This window comes from Muntiacus reevesi, chromosome 2 (genome assembly GCF_963930625.1).
Source record: "Muntiacus reevesi chromosome 2, mMunRee1.1, whole genome shotgun sequence".
Lineage (NCBI taxonomy): Eukaryota > Metazoa > Chordata > Mammalia > Artiodactyla > Cervidae > Muntiacus > Muntiacus reevesi.
Genome location: NC_089250.1, coordinates 262,183,235 through 262,202,940, shown reverse-complemented (window position 1 = coordinate 262,202,940; position 19,706 = coordinate 262,183,235). Strand labels below are relative to the sequence as shown.

At 47.9% G+C, this 19,706-nt stretch overlaps 1 protein-coding gene across 1 annotated transcript; it reads left to right on the top strand.

The window, feature by feature from the left end:
• Positions 1 to 1,632: 1,632 nt before the first annotated feature.
• On the top strand, positions 1,633 to 18,191 carry LOC136161357 (cytochrome P450 2B4-like). Its single transcript, XM_065926161.1, has 9 exons — positions 1,633 to 1,812; positions 7,243 to 7,405; positions 7,553 to 7,702; positions 9,011 to 9,171; positions 10,631 to 10,807; positions 11,264 to 11,405; positions 13,257 to 13,444; positions 13,618 to 13,759; positions 17,751 to 18,191. Exons 1-9 carry the CDS (start codon positions 1,642 to 1,644, stop codon positions 17,939 to 17,941), a joined length of 1,485 nt encoding a protein of 494 aa, XP_065782233.1. The 5' UTR covers positions 1,633 to 1,641; the 3' UTR covers positions 17,942 to 18,191.
• Positions 18,192 to 19,706: the final 1,515 nt, after the last annotated feature.

Genomic DNA, 19,706 nt, shown 5'->3' with positions numbered 1-19,706 from the left:
GTTTCTCCCTTGCTTATTTACCCAGAGAACTCTTTCCCTTAGAACTTACTGCCCTCTCTGCCTCTCACCCTTTCCATTTCTTTTTCCTTCTGCTTCTCTTTGTCTGTTATCTCTCTCTGCATCTGTCTCAGAAAGGCAGCCTGGTCAAGTGGCTGAAAGAACAGACTCTGGAGCTAGACTGTCTGGGCTTGACTCCTGATGCTACCTCTAGATGGCTGTGTGGCCTTGGGCAAGATCTTAACCTCTCTGTCATTCACTCCATTAGCTGAGTGAGGATTTGGTGATTTCCTCTGTGTAAAGCACTTCATGTCTCCCCATCGGTGATTCCTGGGCCTGGAATAAGCCCTAAGTTCAGTGCCAGTTCACACAGCACAGTGGATCCCAGGGCCTGGGTTAAGGAAAGTTCATAGTGGCCTCTCAAAGGTCAGGAAAGTACAGGTCCCACCTCTTCAAGAGATCAAGGGACACTGGGTTGGAGGAGTCTTACTCAACTGCTGAGATCAGAGTTTTGGGTCCTCAAGAGGTTTGTGTAACATTGCAAGAAAGAGACTGCCACCCTCCTTCTAAGGAGGAGAGACAGAGGGAGGTGGAAAGCCAGACCGAGGCCACAACACGTGGACACAGACAGAATCATTAGCATATTTGGTAGATACAAATTGAGCTGCCAAATGCTCAGGGGAGGCTGGAGACAGGCCAGCTGAGTGAACATTGATATAACTGCACACAGTCTCTGCTCCTGGAGCTCAGAGTTTAAGGAGTGAAACTGACACAGAGTCGGAGAGAGACAGCAGGAGGGAGACAAACACACAGAAAAGGACTGTCATAGGGGGATGGAGGAAAGTCCTGAGGCTGTGAAGATGGGAGGGGTCGGGGAGAAAACTCAGGGCATCAGAGATCTGAATACCCCAGAGCTGTGTCACTCACCCCTATTGTTTTGTTTCTCCTGCCTCTCCCATCTGTGGCTCTCACAGAAGGGAGGGCAAAGGAGGTGGGGCTGGAGAGATAAAGGCTGAGTGTCTGCAAGCTCTGTAGTGACAGGGACTGTCTGATGCATATGCGCGGGCGCGCACACACCCACACACACACACACACACACACACACAGACTCACCCCACCACCACCACCACGAAAACACAACACATCTTCACGTGTGAGGCACCACATAAATACATGGAAGTCCACACACGTGCAGTGACACATGTGTAAGCACACTCACACTCATGTGCAGAAACACACATGGGCATGTTCACATAAATACAAGGCCTCTTTCATGTGTAGGAATCACACAAGCACACACATGGAAGCAGGTATGAACCAAAGTATTAAACACAAACCCACGAACACAGCTAAAGCCAGGAGACAACGGGTGCTCCCCATACCCACAAAAGTTAACAGACTCATGGGGACCTTGTTATGGCTACCATGGTGTCTCTGCCAGCCTCTAGGGAGGGGCTGTAGAGGTATCAGGGAAGCAGGCCAGCTGACTGCGGGAGCAGGAAGTATGTGCTCCTTTTCTTCTGAGTTCCCACTCTCGGAGGATGCCAAAGTATGGGTGATGTTACATAACTGGGTGTGGAGGCAGTCTTAGCATAAAAGGCTCAGCCAGAGCCCAGCAGTTTGGGAGACCTTTGCACGGCGGCCATGGAACTCAGCGTGCTCCTTCTCCTTGCTCTGCTCGCTGGGCTCTGGGTCCTGCTGGCCAGAGGCCGCCCAAAGGTCCATGGCCGCCTCCCGCCTGGCCCCCGTCCCCTGCCCTTCCTGGGGAACCTTCTGCAGATGGACAGAAAAGGCCTGCTCAAATCTTTCCTGAGGGTGAGACTCAGATGTGCAGGGTCTGAGGGTGGCTCCTTGCCTCCATCCTTGGGGATCATTCATCAGGGTATGTGAGGCATCCTTCCAGGCTCAAGGGTGGGATGTGGGAACCTCAGCGAGGAAGGGATGTGAAGCTGAAGTGTGGTGGATGGCGATCAGGCAGTCAGAGGTGTCTCTTGCTGAGTTGGAAGTGTGTGGCACTGTCGCTGAAGAGGGTGGGCAGGCGTGAAGTGGTGTCTGGGTGTGAGCCGAGGGTATAGAAATCCCTGCTCCTCTGTCCCCCTCTCCCGAGTCCCTGCCTGCCACAGGTAGTGAGAGAGAAGGGGTAGTACCAGTTAATAGGTTTCTACTCTGCCAACAAAAGCTGTGAAAGATTGGCCCCAGCCTGAGCCAGACAAAGGGGAGGAGGGAGGGGTAACAAGGAGGCCAGGTCCCAAGTTCTTACCAAATGTTAACACTAACGTGCAATGAGAGGCTGATCCTGGAGTGTTTACCAGGGCCTGTATCGTGGCTCTCTAGGCATGATTTCATGATGGATGATCTATTTATGCATTAATAATGGAATCCATGGGCTTCCCAGGTGGTGCAGTGGTAAAGAATAAGCCTGTCAGTGGGTTTGAATCCTCGGTCGGGAATATCCCTTGGAGTAGGAAATGGCAACCCACTCCAGTAGTCTTGCCTGGAAAATTCCATGGACAGAGGAGCCTGGGGGGCTACAGTCCATGGGGCTGCAAGGTGTCAGACATGACTGAGCAACCGAGCACACGCACCATGTCATCTACACCCGCGAGCCCGCTGCCCAGCAGGTCAGGCTCAGGGAACACTCGACAGTAACCCCAGCAGCCCCAGGGCTTTGTCCCCTCCCCCCAGACCCTGCAGTGACCACACTCCTGAGTCTCGGGCTTGTCATCTGTCTTGTGTGGTTTTGTTTTTTTTGAGCTCTGCTGGTCCTTTGCTGTGGTGTGTGAACTTCCTCTAGTTGTGATGTGCCAGCTTCACTTGTAGTGCATGGGCTCTAGAGCGCGCAGGCTCAGTAGTTGTGACTCGAGAGCTCTCTAGTTGTGGCAGTCTGGTTAACTTCCTCTGTGGCATGTGGGATCTTAGTTCCCCGACCAGGGATCGAACCCGTGTCCTCTGCATAGGAAAGTGGGTTTTTATTTACCACTGGACCACCCTTGATTTTAAGGGAGACTGTTTTATCACAGATATGGGGCCCCTAGTGCATATTATTTAGTTTCCATCACAAGGGTGAACATCATGGACTTTGGTGGAAATACCTGGACTTAGTTTCTTCACTTAGAATTAAGTGGCTAAGATTTATCTGTATTGTGTAGTGAATTCATTAGGCCTTGATTACAACACCTTGTGGGCTGGAAGAGGAGTCGTCCTCACCTTAGAGAAATAGAGAGTGAGGTCAGCCCGGGGAAGGCACTGGGCTGTAGTTACACCCTGGGACTTCAGAGAGGGGATGTGCGAGTCCAGCATGGAGGCCTTTTCCTCTCCTTCATAGAAGGAAGCTGCCTAATAATTTATAATTTTATTTATTGTTATCACATGCACACTCAGTTGTGTCTGACTCCTTGTGACCCCTTGGACTGTAGCCTGGCAGGCTGCTCTGTCCATGGCATTCTCCAGGTAAGAATACTGCTGTGGATTACCATGTCCTCCTCCAGGGGATCTTCCCAACTCAGGGGTCGAAACCCCTTCTCCTGGGTCTCCTGACAACTTGGAGATCACTAAATCCTTTGGGAGTTTAAGGCACAGTGGATCCCCTCCTCCGTAAATATTGACATACATTTTGCATAAATTTTTGCTAGTTCCAGACCCCCTAAATCTCTTCTATAGCTCTTGCAAGGATCCTCTGTGTGTCCGTGATCCTCATTTTTTCCTGTTGTGTCATGCGGCATGATTAATTCCCAAACCAGTGATTGAACTCGTGCCCCCTACCCTGGGAGCTTGGAATTCCAACCACTGGACCAGCAGGAAATTCCCCATGATCCTCCATTCTCGTTGTGTCTTTGGAGAGTGAGAGACATTGAGAGAGATAGGGGGAGTGAGGGAACGAAAGGTCATAGGTTAGTAGGTGTCATGATTTACTTCCAAATCATTCTGTAGTCAGATGGATGAGGGTTTGTGTTCCAGATTCAACTCTTACTCATTGAGTGTTAGCTTCTCTTCAGCAAGATGAGGTCGTGATGATAAGAATGCCTGCCTCATAAGAGACTTGGGAGGACTAGATAGTGCCTAGAGCTTGGTATACAGTAAGTGCTCATTAAAAAGAAGTTACTCGATCTATTCATTCATTTATTCATTCATTCAGTGGCAACTTACTGGGCACATTGTGTGTGCCAGGAAACATTCTAGGCATTGATGATGTGGCATTAGACAGGGCACATAAACAGAGAAGGAAGTATTAGGTTGGTAAGCACTATGATTAAAATAAAGCAAGGTGATATTTTCAACAGTGGTGGGACCCACAAACCAGTGTTCTGTGACATCCTAGAGCAATGGGATGGGGTGGGTGGTGGGAGGGAGGTTCAAGAGGGAGGGGACATAGATATACCTACGACTGATTCATGTTGACATATGGCAGAAACCAACATAATGCTGTAAAATTGTTATCCTCTAATTAAAAATAAATAATTTTTTACAAAAGTGACAGGAGCTACTGGAAGCTACTTTAGATTGAGTGGTGAAGGAAAGGCTCCATCTTGCCTTGTTGCTGATCAGACACCCTGAACGATGCCTGTGGATGACATCAATGAGCGACAGGTGTCAGTGGCAGACCTCAGAAGCAGGAGCAAGCTCAGCATGTTTGGGGAACCACAGGGAGCCTGGATCTGTGCGATCCCAAGGTCTGTGTGAGTGGGTGCAGATGTCAGAGGGGTGATGAGGCAACATCGTGTAGGGCTCTGTCCACCATGGGGAAACTTCAGGTCTCAGCCTCAGGGTAGGAGGAGCGCTGGATGGTTTGAAACAGGTTAGGGATGTTAATTAATTTACATTTTAATGAGGTAGCTCTGGTTTCAAGATAGGGTGGGGTGTGTAGTGAAAGGATTGTGTGTAGCACAGGAAAGGCAGTAAGGAGACCAGCAAAGAGGGTTTGCAGACATCACGGTGAAAGAGTTTTCGATAAGCTTAACCTTTTTATAATTTTAAGTGCACTTTTTAATCAAGTTTTGAAATTGCGGTATCGTTGATTTACCAAGTTTTGCTGATTTCTGCTGTACAGAAAAGTGATTCCCTTGCACGTATATACGCATTCCTTTTTAAAATGTTCTTTTCCATCATGGTTTATCTCAGGATATTGAATGTAGTTCCCTGTGCTACACAATAGGACTTCATTGTCTATCCTTTCCATGTCTAAAAGCTTACATCTGCTGTGCTCAGCCTCCCACTTCATCCCCATGTCTTCCACTTTGACACAACCTGTCTGTTCTCTATGTCTGCGATTTTGTTTCTGTTTCTTAAGTATGTTAATTTGTATCATATTTGTTTCATTTGTGTCACTTTTTAAATTAATTTTTTTTACACTGTGTTACCTTAATTTAATTATTATTTCTTTGGCCACATTGTGTAGCATGCAGAATCTTCTGACTGTGTCATACTTTAGATTCCACATACAAGTGATATCATATGGTCTTTCTCTTTCCTCTTCTGTAAGTCAACATGTAATTGAAGTTTAACCTTTAGGGTAAAGTACACAAATCCTAAGTGCTCAGTTCAGTGAATTTTTTCAAAGGAACATACTAATGGAGTTGACATACAGATACGTAACAACTTGGCTCATGCCCAGAAACCTCCTTAAGTCCCCCTTCCAGTCATCACCTCCTATTATTCTCACACCATAAGTTCCTGTTATCTGTTTCTGGATTTCATATAAATAGAATTATGACATATGAGCTCTTCTGGGTCTAGTTTCTTTCACTCAACATTACATCTGTGAGTCTCATGCTTGTTGTTGGTTGTAGCAGTGGCTTGATTTTTATTCATGGCTGCATATTAGCCCACATTATGAATTCATCACTAGTTGTTTATTCCCTATGTTGCAGAGTATTTTATTATAATGCATCTATGAATCTCCATGTTTTTTATTTTGCTGAGCACATGTATGCATTTTAGTTGAGTGTATTTCTGGGAATGAAGTGGCTGAGTTACTTAGTATTGATGCCTCCAGCTTCAATAAATACTGTTGAGCTGTTGTCCCAGTCGCAAAACTTGATTTTATGATTTTTCAAATTTCATGATAACCCCCAGAAGGCTATCAGTTTAGCTTCATGCCTCCAAAGTGGGTGGTTGGATCTCTGGGGAAATTGCGAGGAGGCAGATGGGGGTTGAAGGTGGGTCACAAGAAGGATGATTTTTTAAAAAAATATTTTATTTATTTATTTTTCCTGTGCTAGGTCTTAGGTGCTCTTCACCTTGGCATGCAAATGCTTAGTTGCGGCATGTGGGATCCAGTTCCGTGAGCAGGGATTGAACATGGGCCCCTGCATTGGGAACTCAGAGTCTTAGCCAGTGGACCACCACGGAAGTTCCAAGAAGGATGATTTTTCAGTTGAGATGCCAGTGATCTCACCAGACTCAACTAATATCCCCTGGACTGGGATGAAATTATTAATAGGAATATTTAAGCATCTGTGCTTCTTAGGGTGCTTTCCAGGTGGTGACAGTGGTAAAGAACTGCCCTGGCAATGCAGGAGATGTCAGAGTTGTTGGTTTGATCCCTGGGTCAGAAAGATCCCCTGGAGGAGGGGATGGCAACCCACACCAATACTGTTGCCTGGAGAATCCATTGATAGAGGAGCCCGGGGGACTATGGTCCATAGGATCATAAAGAGTTGGACACGACTGAAGTGACTTAGCACACACACATGCTGCTTAAGACACCAACCAAGCCAACCAGTGTGGACTGGGCTGGGTCACGGGTTAATCTTTTAGTTGTTGGGTTCTGGGAGGCAAAAAGGCAGACTGGGGTGTAAGGTCTTGGGACAGTGGCTAGTTTTCAATCTTTTTGTAAGTGTTTAGTTACCAATCTATATGTAAGTGTTTGATTACCAATCTATATGTAAGTGTTTGATTACCAATCTATATGTAAGTGTTTGATTACCAGTCTATATGTAAGTGTTTTAGGGCTTCCCTGGTGGCTGAGATGGTAAAGACTTTGCTTGCAATCCGGGAGATCCAGGTTCGATCCCTGGTTTGGGAAGATCCCCTGGAGAAGGGCGTGGCCACCCACTCCAGTTTCCTTGCCTGGAGATTTCCTTGGAAAGAGAAGTCTGGCGGACTACAGTCTATGGGGTCGCAAAGAGTCAGACACAACTGAGTGACCAACACACACACACAAGTGTTTTCCTGGTTTAAAAATGGAGATGGGGACAGCGGTGCATGCTGACTAACAGCAGCCCTGGCTGTGGGTGTGCTTGGCAGTTCCAACAGAAATATGGGGATGTCTTCACGGTGTACCTGGGGCCAAGGCCAGTGGTCATCATATGTGGGACAGAGGCCATTCAGGAGGCCTTGGTGGACCAGGCCGAGGCCTTCTCTGGCCGAGCGAAGATCGCCGTTGTTGACCCCATTGTCCAGGGATACGGTAAGGGCCTCAGGCCCACTGGGAGGGGACAGGGGATGAGGATGGGGATGGGGGAGGGTGAGCCTGGGAACGGAAGATAAGGGGTGGAGCGGGACCCGGAGACTCCTTGAAAAGTCCTCTGCAACCCAAGCCTCTCCTAAACCCTAGGTGTTATCTTTGCCAACGGGGAACGTTGGAAGGCCCTTCGGCGATTCTCTCTGGCCACCATGAGGGACTTTGGGATGGGAAAGCGGAGTGTGGAGGAGCGGATTCAGGAGGAGGCTCAGTGTCTGGTGGAGGAGCTGCGGAAGTCCCAGGGTGAGCCCTGGGGTGGGTGTGGGCAGGAGAGGAACATGGGGAAGCCCTGTGAGCACAGTAGCAAAAAGACAGAGGGTGTAGGTGGGCAGAGAGAGAGAGAGATGTCGAGACAGAGAGGAGACAGAGCTTGGGAGGCCAGCAGAGGAGCAGGGACCGGGAGAGGGGCAAAGAGACAGGGCAGAGGAGGGTAGGTGGGAATTTCAGGGGACAGGAGCGATACAGGCGTCTAGGGTCAAGGGGAACGCAAGGAAGACTCAGGCAGTAAATAGCACATTAATTTCCTGCGTTCAAGGGAACCAGTTCGTGGCTTGAATGTATCTGTCAAGGGCCAAAATGTGACTTCAATAAAAAGAAAGTAAAGAGAAAGAAAGAGAAAACAGACATTTCAAAAAAAAGACAAACTGTGTTTTCCTTTCTTTGGGTGAACCACTGGCAGTGAGCAGGGGGGCAGTCGGGGTTTTCTGCTCTTAGAAAGTCAGGTGGGCACTTCTGGGGGCTTTAGGATTCCTCAGAAACGTCCTGAGACATAGGGGTGACAAGATGCTTTCTTAAGAGATTTTGAGACATAAATGGAGAGTCTGGGAGGAAGAGGCCAATGGCTCCATGGGGAGCTAGAGAGGTATAAGGATGGAAGGACTCCGAAGAAAGACAAGCTGAGACAGTGATTCAGATGGAGACACAGAGAGGAATAAAGGGACAGAGATGAAGGGATCGAGGCAAAAAGAGAAGAGACTCAGAGAGATAGGAAGGAACAATGGCAGGGAGAAACTGAGGCATGAAGTTTGGAGAGAGACAGAGAGGCTCAGGAAAGGGTGTGCAAGGGAAAAAGAGACAGTGGACAGGAGAGACCCAGGGAGAGGCCGCACTGACCTACACTCCTGGTGCACAGCCAGTCCTCCCTCCGCCTGGGGTGAGCTTGGCCCATCCAGACACCAACCATCAAGCGCAGAGCAGTTCACAGAGGACCAGAGAGCTCTAGGGGCGGATGAAAAAAATGGGGGGTGGGGGAGGAAGTGTGGACAACTAAGGGACCAGGAAAACAGAGCTTTGTCAATGGCACTTGCAATTGATTGAACACGTGCTCTGCACCTTCTTCACAGGACTGACATGAGAATTTGATAAAATAATATGTGAAGTGCTTAGAATAGGGCCTGCACAACTTCTAGGCTAGTGAGTGTTGGCTGTTATGTGGCTGTTTTTGGTTTTTTTTTTTTTCTTTACTGTAACTGAGTGACAGAGGAGAGTCACACAGAGACAGCTCCCACGGCCCTTGAGTCTGTGTCCTGCGAACCACCCCTTTCCCTCTAGGAGCCCTCCAGGATCCCGTCTTCTACTTCCACTCCATCACCGCCAACATCATCTGCTCCATTGTCTTTGGAAAACGCTTTGACTACAAAGATCCTGAGTTCCGGAGGCTGCTGGACCTGATCTTCCAAACTTTCCTGCTCGTCAGCTCCCTGTTCAGCCAGGTCCGGGAGTGCAGAGCTTGGGTGGATATCAGGCAGGGGAGAGGGGTGATTTGCTTTTGGGAACCAGAATTGCAGCTTCCAGTCAGAAGAGGGGCAAAGACAACAGAGAGAGAGAAAGGGACACAGTGGCCTGGCGAAAGGCAGAGATGGTGAGACAAGGACTGAGAGAGTAAGAAGAAGAATGGGGAGTGATGGAAGACGGAGGAACAGGAAGAGGACTCAAAGACACACACATGAACCTGCTCCTCTCTTAAAGCAAAAAGATAAAGTGTGTCTTTCTCAATTAACCTAGAAATACCCCTATTACAAAAAGTAAAAGTGTTGGTCCCTCAGTTGTGTCTGACTCTATGATCCCAGAGACTGTAGCCCGCCAGGCTCCTCCTATGTCCATACAGTTCTCCAGGCAGGAATGCTGGAAGGGGTTGCCATTTCCTCCTCCAGAGGTTCTCCCCAACCCAGGCATTGCAGACAGATTCTTTACCTTATGAGACACCAGGGAAACCCCACCCCTATTGTATGTTAAGCTAAAAAGTGAAACTTCAGAAAAGTCTGCCTGGCTGTTGTTCTCATCCAAGCGTGAAGGTCAGAGTCACTGGAATGAATATCACAAATCCAAATTCCCATGACCTCCTAGTGGAGAGTCAGGCCTGGAAAATCTGGAAAGTGGCTCAGATGAGTACTTGCCCAAGTCCAACACGGGATTGCAATTTTCTTCTCTAACAGAGAACCACAGAGAGGGGAAAAGTCTGGAAGGAGTTCTGCCAAACATTTAACCATGTTATCTCTCGAAGGACAGGTGAAGGAGGAATTGCACATCATAGTTTATACTATGCTGCATTTCTTGCAATTGTTGGCAACAAGTTAGAAGTTACATTTCTCATTAGGCAACGCCATAGAGATATGCTCCCAGACAGTCAGCAGCTTCATTTTTTCTAGACATCATGTTATAAATGCCTGACACAGCAAGAATGATGCAAGAGGAAAGAGGCAGAGGGGTTTGAGTAGAAGAGGTAAACTGGCGGGTCAGGCAGGGACAGGGCAGAGGGTAGATCAGCAGGAGACCCATGGAGATGAGGAGAGGTGGAAAGGAGAGAGACAGGTGGGCCAGAGACTAACAATAAGACACAAGGAGAGGGGCAAGGATGCAGAAAGAGAAAATGTGATCTCTTACACAAAGGAGACACAGAAGCAGTGAGTGAGGGGCTCAGATACAGAGTGAGAGCCGGAGGGAGACAGAGGCTGCTAGGTGGAGAGAGAGAGCCGGAGGGAGACAGAGCCTGAGAGGTGGAGAGAGAGTCAGAGACAGGGAGACCAAGACACCCCAGAGAGGCAGAGAGAGATGGAGAGAGAGACAGGGAAACAGAGATCCCCTGTGAGGGTACTGGGCAGAAGGGCTATCCCTCCCTGTGACCCGCTAGCTCAACCCTGCAAGGGCCTCACAGTCCCTTCTCTCCTGCAGCTGTTTGAGCTCTACCCCAGCTTCCTGAGGTACTTTCCTGGCTCACACAGGCAAATCTACAAAAACCTGCAGGAAATCAACGTCTTCATTGGCCGCAGTGTGGAGGAGCACCGTGAGACCCTCGACCCCAATGCTCCCCGGGATTTCATTGACTGCTACCTGCTCCGCATGGAAAAAGTGGGATTTGGAAGAGGAAATGGGGTGGAAGGCAGGAGACCCAAAGATGTAGAGTGAAACGGGTGGGGAAAGGAGTAGATCAGTGAGCAGAAGGGAGAGGGAGGGGAGATTTGGAAGGGAGAAGAGGGAGAGATGAAAGAGCGGGGAGTTGCGGGGAGGAGATAGAGGTAGGGGAAATACAGGACAAGGGGGAAAATGCAGCTGCTGGTGAAAAGAGTCACAGAGCCAGAGAGACTGGGAGAGGGAGGGGGACAAACACACCAATGACATGGAAGATGATTGAAACAGAGCAAGACAGAGCAAAGGGAGATTGAGACCGAGATAGAGAGATGGTGGGACACAGAGCATAGAGGAAAGGGGAAAGGGCCAGAAACAGGCGGAGGGACCCGGAGAGAAGAGGCGTGGGCAGCAGGCCCCCGGCCTCCCCTGATGTGAGCCCCTCCCGTCTGGATTCAGGATAAGTCCGACCCCCAAAGCCAGTTCGATCATCGGAACCTCATCATGTCTGTTCTGTCGCTCTTCTTTGCTGGCACGGAGACAACCAGCACCACGCTCCGTTACGGGTTCCTGCTCATGCTCAAGTACCCGCACATTGCAGGTGGGCAGGCTGGGGACGGAACTGGGAGGGGCTTCTGACCCCTCTGCAGGTCCAGAAATGGGGCTAGAGGTCTTTGGTGAAGGCGAGAGGCAGCTTTCCCCTCTTACACCAGGAGCCTTAGGGTGTTTTTGTTTTTCTGTTTCACTTGGCCCTGACCAGGCATGGCTTTGCACCCCATGCTGTGGCAGTGAGCAGCCTTAACCACTGGACCACCAGGGAAGTCCTCTGAGCAGTGCAGGTTTTGAATGATCTACCCAACTAAACCAGGCCTGTTGGTGGATGGATGAATGAAGAATCTGTCAATCTGGGGAGTTCCCTGCAGGTCCAGTGCTTAAGACTCCGTACTTTCACTACCATGGCCCTAGCTTCAACCCCTGGTCAGGAAACTAAGATATGGCAAGTAGCACAGTGTGGCCAAAATAATCATAAAATCTGTCTATCTGTTTTCCCACTGTTTCTTCTATCACTTAAAGATCGACCCACTCATTTACCCATCTGTCCTTTCAACTCATCAGTCAACCTGTGCCCTCAGATTCTTTCATCTGTGATTCATCTAGGATATATGCATACATGCTTTATTTGGACAAACTGATTCATCTATTAATCATTTGAAACAGTGATTCATTAAATGAAGTGTTTGTCACTGATTCATCTGTTTCTTCATTTATTCATGCATCCATCTGCTTTTCTAAAACTAGGTTACATAGCTTAATCCTTCCATTGCTTGTTTTTCACTTCATCCTTCATCCATCTATGTTTTCATTTATTTATTTCATAATGCACTCATTTATTCAGCCTTGATTTATAATTCTATCATTCAATCCATCCAACCACCCACTGATTCCTCTGTTTACCTCTTCTTTTAAATGCCTTCATTCACATGTCCTTCCAGAAGTTTAGCCATCCAAACATTCATATGAGTTATTGGTTCGACAAGTTCATTTATTTGCCTATGGATCATTTAGTAATAAATTACTCTTTGACAAGTTAAGAATACATCCATTTATTACCATTCTTCCATTTATCAGTCTTTCCACTCATGAATTGGAGAAGGAAATGGCAACCCACTGCAGTATTCTTGTCTGGAGAATCCTGTGGACAGAGGAGCCTGGTGGGCTCCTGTCCAAAGGGTCACACAGAGTGGGAAACGACTGAAGCGACTTAGCATGCATGCATACATTGGAGAAGGAAATGTCAACCCACTGCAGTATTCTTGCCTGGAGAATCCCAGGGACAGAGTAGCCTGGTGGGCTGTCATCTATCGGGTCGCACAGAGTCAGACATGACTGAAGAGACTTAGCAGCAACAGCAGCAGCAGTCACTCATGATTTATTCTACTAGTTGATCAAATGATTGATGTGCTCATTTATTTACCCAGTTGTTCATGGGTTAATCCACTGATGTGTTTTACTATTATATTCCTGAGGACCTAGCACAATGCCTCACCTATAATATACATACGATAAATATTAGTTCATTTTCTACTCATCTTAGAGGAGGAACTTTGATAGGTTCATAGCCTTGAGTTCTTAGCCTGAAATTCTGAGCAAAACTGGGGTTGACATGTGTGTGTGTGTTTGCATGTGTATGTTGGGAGAGAATCCATAATGTTCATTAGATATTAAAGAGTGAAAATTCTTGTATTTTTCCCATTTCTCCTCCCACTCCAAGCTGGTTACTCAGAGGACTGTCAATGATCTAACCATTTCCTATGGATTTTCTGGGCTTATTGGCCTGGAAATGAATGGACCAATGTTCACAGAACATTGAACTGTGTTCCAACATAGAAAGCAGTGTTCCTGGTGAAATATCTATATAACTGAGGTTCACTGGTCCCACGCTTTTGTGCAGAGAAAATCCACAAGGAGATCGACCAGGTGATTGGCTCACATCGCCCTCCAGCCCTGGATGACAGAGCCCAAATGCCATACACGGACGCAGTCATCCATGAGATTCAGAGATTTTCGGACCTCATCCCCATGGGTGTGCCCCACATGGTCACTAAAGACACTCATTTCCGAGGGTACATCCTCCCCAAGGTACAGCACCTCACTGGGCTGCCATATCTCCCTCGTGTGGTTCTCCTGGGTTCCCTTTCATCTCCCAACCTTGACCTCTTTTTAGTTTTATCACTCACTCTTGGCTCAGGATGTGTAGGGGTGGGTTGGGGGAGGAAATGGAGATATCTTTCAATCTTGTGACCCTCCCTCAGGGCACAGAAGTCTATCCCATCCTGAGCTCTGCTCTCCATGACTCTCATTACTTTGAGAAACCAGATGACTTCAACCCTAACCACTTTCTGGATGCCAAAGGGATGGTGAAGAAAATTGACGCTTTTATGCCCTTCTCCATAGGTAAGCTGGGCCTGCATTCCAGAGTTCAGGTGACATGACCTCTTGAGGACAATCAAAGACAGGTCTTTTTTCATTGATCAGTTTATCTGTGCCAGTTGCTTTACCTGTATTAACTCATCTCATCTTCACACCAACCCTAGAGGGGGCTTGAGAACCAAGGTCACATCCCAAAGGCACAACTCTGTAAGTGCAACAAGTATTCCTCTCTACACACAGGTATCAAATCTGTTGAACACCACTATGAGCCAAACATTTTATCAGAGGTTGAAGATAACCCATCAGACAAGTCACAAAGAGACACAGTTCCTACCCCAGGAAGTTTTACAGTCCAACAAGAGAGATGAGCATGCGTTATATGGTTACAGAAAAATCTATAAATGAATAAATGTTGCAGTGGACTTAGAACTCCTTGGCTAACATAAGTGTTCAGAGGCCAACTCTTCTTCATGGAACGAAACATAGTTATGAAAAGTGCTCTAATGGGGGCTTTGGGAACATCAAATAGGAACTACTGACTACTCCTGGTGGGTCTGTGAGGAAAAGCGTACCCTAAACAGTCTTCTAAGCTATGACCTCATGGGGGAGTATCAACCAGCCACTGGAAGGCATGTTCCTTCAGAGGGAGAAGCAAGGGCAGAGCCTGAGGGTGGAGATGGCATGGTTCATCTGAGAAAGAACTCAGGAAGACTGGAACATGGATTACAGAAGAGAAGGGTGAAGAAGAATGTAAGTGAAGACGAACAAATGAGCCACTTGATGAGTGTGAAAGAACATTCAAAACATGAAGATCATGGCATCTGGTCCCATCACTTCATGGCAAATAGATGGGGAGAAAGCGGAATCTGGTAGATGTCTTTTTGTGGGATCCAACATCACTGTGGATGATGATTGCAGACATAAATTGAAAAGATGCTTGCTCCTTGGAAGAAAAGCCATGACAAAGCTGGACGGGGTATTAAAAAGCAGAGACCTTTGCCAGCAAAGGTCCATATAGTCAAAGCTATGGTTTCTCATTAGTCATGTATGGATGTGAGAGATGGACCATAAAGAAGGCTGAACACTGAAGAAGGGATGCTTTTCAATTGTGGTGCTAGAGAAGACTCTTGAGAGTCCCTTGGATGGCAAGTTGATCAAACCAGGCAATCCTGAAGGAAATCAACCCTAAATATTCTTATGAGGGCTGATGCTAAAGCCGAAGCTCCAATACTTTGGCCACCTGATGTGAAGAGTTGACTCATTTGGAAAGATTCCAACGTTGGGAAAGACTGAGGGCAGGAGAAGAGGGCGACAGAGGATGACATGGTTGGATAGTATCACTGAGTCAATGGACATGAGTTTGAGCAAACTCTCAGGATGGTAAAGGATGGGGAAGCCTGGTGTGCTGCAGTCTGTGAGGTCGCAAAGAGCTGGACACAACTTAGCAAGTGAACAACAAGGGTGATGAGCTCAGCTGGGTGGGGCCTTGAAAGCTGGGAGGAGTCTGAATTTGTTCTACTGGGACTAGGGAGCCAGGGAGGGTCTTGACCTGCTTTGATTTCACTCTGTCGCTATTGTCTTCTCCTTGACCCCAACCAGAGGAAATCCCAATGCCCAGCTTCCCCTCCTTGGGGAAGAAGGTGGACCCATGCATCAAGTTCCTAGTTTTGAATCGCACCAGTGACTTCAGTGACTCCGGGCCTCTAGCTGTGCCCAGTGCAATGGCTTCCTCTCTCCTTTCTTTCTAAACCTTTGGCTGCTCTGGGTGCTGTGTTGCAGGGGCTCTAGGGCATGCGGACTCAGTAGTTGCTGCACAGGCTCAGTTGCTGTAGCGGGAATCTCACTAATGGTTCCCTGACCAGGGATCCAACTAGTCACCCTGCATTGGGAGCTTGGAGTCTTATCCACTGGACCAGCAGGGATGTCCCCTCCCTCCTTAGTTCTTCTTCAGGGAGAGCCAGGGGACCTGTGATGTCTGGGTGGTGGGTGAGCGTCAGTTTCTCCATTAAACAGTCTTGTCCGAAGTTTTAAGAGAGGCAGAGATGTGGCAAAGTAGAAAAGAGACAGACAGACAGATAAGGAGAGAGTGAGTGAGAAACACACAGAGAGAGACAGACAGAAAGACAGGAGAGATAATGGTAGAAAGAGACTTAGTGAATGAGATAATAGAGGGAGGTGGAGAAAGAAGAGGCTGAGAAAGAGGAAGACAGAGAGGATAAGAGAGAGTGACAGAAGCAGAGAGGAAGAAACACTGAAGGAGAGGAAAGCAGAGATTGTGCAGGGAGACTGAAGAAACGCAAGCGCACTGCAGGGAGAATCAGACTCAAATAGACAGAGAAAGGGACTTACATACGATTCAAGAAGGTGGGACAGGGAAGAGATAAAGAGCAAAGATACAGTGCCTGGCAGAAGGTATAGACAGAGGAAAAGACTGAAGCCGACAGCCATGGGCAGAGAGAAAGAGCCAGAGGATGTCCTGCTGCAGAGCCCAAAGGATGGGAAGGACTGGGTTGGAGGGAGCTGTAGTCAGAATGTTCTTGGAAGGGCCCAGTTGCAGATTCAGTGACAGGAGGAGAATCAGCTGGGAGCGCCACTCTGAGTACTGCTGGGCTCCTGTGTCCTAACTTCTAAATGAGCCTAGAAGTTGTAGACATTCTCCAGTTATCTCCAATGGGCATGAAGTCTCACCACTTGGAAGATTGAGGGGGAATTCCTTGGCCATCCACGGGTTGACTCTGGGCTTCCACAGCAGGGACTAATGGTTCGATCGTTGGTCAGGGAACTGACGTTCCCAAAGGCCACTTGGTGCAAGCAAAAAGAAACCAAATCAAACTAATTTCTTTTTTTAAAAGGAAGAGGCTGTCAGGGTCTCAGCCTTTCTTCTGCCTCCTTCCATTCTCCCTTCACTCCAGGTTTATGGTTTAGAACTGTGGTGGGGGGATCCATATGCCTCTGAGAATCTCATGGAATCTGTCCACTCAGATCCCAGGACCATCAGTCCTACACACAATGTTACATATATTTGTTATTGTTTTTTTCAGAACTCCTGGAGCCCATGGCTCTCAGGCTGAGATAAGAAGAAAACACACAGACATGTAAATATACATATCGCCAGGCAGACACCTGGCATACAAACTCCCCACCACACCCACCCAGAGACCAACACAACGTAGTCCCTACATTTGCCTTTAGTAACTGTCCTTCCTAAAGGAAATCAGTCCTGAATATTCATTGGAAGGACTGATGTTGAAGCTGAAGCTCCAATACTTTGGCCTCCTGATGAGATGAACTGGCTCACATGAAAAGACCCTGATGCTACGAAAGATTGCAGGTGGGAGGAGAAGGCGACAACAGAGAATGAGATGGTTGGATGGCATCACCATCTCTATGGACATGAGTTTGAATAAGCTCTAGGAGTTGGTGATGGACAGGCAGGCCTGGTGTGCTGCAGTCCATGGGGTCGCAAGGAGTCGAACATGACTGAGCGACTGACCTCAACTGAACTGGTCAGGTCTTCTAAAAGTTTTAGATAACACTAAATTTTTATCTTCAAAAGAGCCCTTCTAGATAGGTACCATTCTTCCCATATTAGGTATGACAGACATGAAAAATATTGTCAGAAATATGCACTTGTCTGTATGTGCAGGCAGATGCACACACACACACACACACACACACACACACACACACACACAATCAAGCATCCTTCCATTCTCTGGGGCCATGGAAATCTCTGGAAATTGAGCAGAAGCTTACAAACTCTGTCTCAAAAACATGAGCAAGGTGCATCCACCACACAATTGGCACTTACTTTCAGAGAGTTTTGAAATCCTCTAAGATTCTCCTGTGGCTACAAGTTAAAGGCTAATCCCACACAACTTTATTGCAATGAACACAGGTGTCTGGGCTTTGGGGTGTGAGCAGGCAAAATGTGTGCATCTGCTCCCAGTGCACACTGTGATCCGAGATTCTGTGCCTCATGTCCACCTTGTGAACCTCTGTTCTGTCCCCACAGGGAAGCGCATCTGTCTTGGCGAAGGCATCGCCCGCACCGAATTATTCCTCTTCTTCACCACCATCCTTCAGAACTTCTCCGTGGCCACCCCCGTAGCCCCTGAGGACATTGACCTTACTCCCCGGGAGAGTGGGGTGGGCAGAGTGCCCCCCAGCTACCAGATCCAGTTCCTGCCCCGCCAAAGATGCTGAGGGAAGCCGATCAAGGATACCAGGGTCATGTGTGTCCCCACCTCTGCAGAGAATGGCCCCCGAACTCTCTCCCTGTCTTCCTGCCTCTGAAAAGACTGTGCTGTGAGCCAGCATCCCTCCCCTCCATGGATGCCACCTCCTTGGGAAAGTCCCATCTCCATCTCACCTCTTCTGCCCTTCAGCAGCTCTTCTAAACTCAAGGAGTTGTTTCCTTCCACCTATTAATAGAATTCCACGAGTGATGTATACATATATACATAAATATGTATGTGTGTGTATATATATGTATATATATATATATATACATATATATATATATATATATATATATATTTAGCTAAATAAATGAAGCAAAGAATGAAAACTTGCCTCAGTATCTCTCAGCATTTCTGCCTTTGGGGCCAGAGCTTACCCAAGTGAATATTCCCCTCTTGAGAATAACCACAGCCTCCCTTTCCCCACACCTTGGATTCCATGATCTGTGCATTCCTGAGCTCACTCTAGTCACCTCCCCACACCCTAACTCCCCACTTCCCACCTCCCTGCACAGGAGGGCAGGTTCACTGAGCATGGACTGAATGGACTGCCATGGCCCTGATCCTTGTGGCCTATCAGGTTTGGTCACATGTCTGTCATCGCTTGATGACACAGCTAGGTATACCTTGGCTCCTGGTGTGTCTCCAGTATCCAACCAAGAGGTCAACACACATACAGACTTATTTATGTTGGCAGACATTTGAACTGAAAGAAGGAACTGTGGAGGAAGGGCTGTGTGATTGGGGTTGGGGTGGCTTCAGCAGGTACCTTGACCCCCAAATTGTCCACCTGCTGCAGGTTTTCAGCCAGTAGCCCTAGGAAGTATTCATCCTTGTAGTCAAAACAATGGTCAAAGATCACGGAACAGATGATGTTGGAGACCAAGCAGCAAATCAGGAAGGTGGGGTGGAAGGATGTATCTGTGCCAAAGTCAAAAGAGATTAGTGACTAGTTCTCTCAGTCACTCTCCACTTGGCAACCAGAGCACGGTGCCTTCCAAGCACACATCTTACCATCTCACTCTCCTGCTCAAAGCCATTCCATGGCTCCCAGGTCCTTCCTCAGGAATTTGCTGTTGTTGTTCAGTCGCTAAGTCGTGTCTGACTCCTTGCGACCCGATGGACTAAAGCATGCCAGGCTTCCCTGTCCTTCACTGTCTCCTGCAGTTGGCTCACATTCATGTCCATTGAGTGATGAGAACCAACAGGGGTCTTATGCACGACTGTCCATCTCAGGGTCACTCGCCATGGACCCAGCCTGCAAAGTCCTGTGTAGTATCTCCCCACCTTGTGCCAGGGACCTCTGTGTCCTAATCTGTACACCCTGAGAGTATGTTAAAATATCTTTCATGGCATAGGGGGCTTTCCATATGGGACAAAGTTAAGGATCTTGAGGTGGGGAGATTAACCTGGATTATGTGGATGGACCCAATGTAACAGTAAGTGTTTTTATAAGAGGAAGGGAGAGCGAATTCCCCGGTGGTCCAGTGGTTATGACTCCATGCTTCCACTGCAGGAGGCACAGGTTCTATCCCTGGTTGGGGAACTAAGATCCTGCAAGCCGTGTGGTGTGTCCCCCTGGAGAGAAACAGGAGCAGGCAGAAGATCAGACATAGGGAAGATTTAAGGACTGTGACAGAGGTCAGAGAAGAAAGAAGATGCTATGCTCCTGGCTTTGAAAACTGAGGAAGGGGCCATGAGCCAAGAGATGCCGCATCTAGAAACTGAAA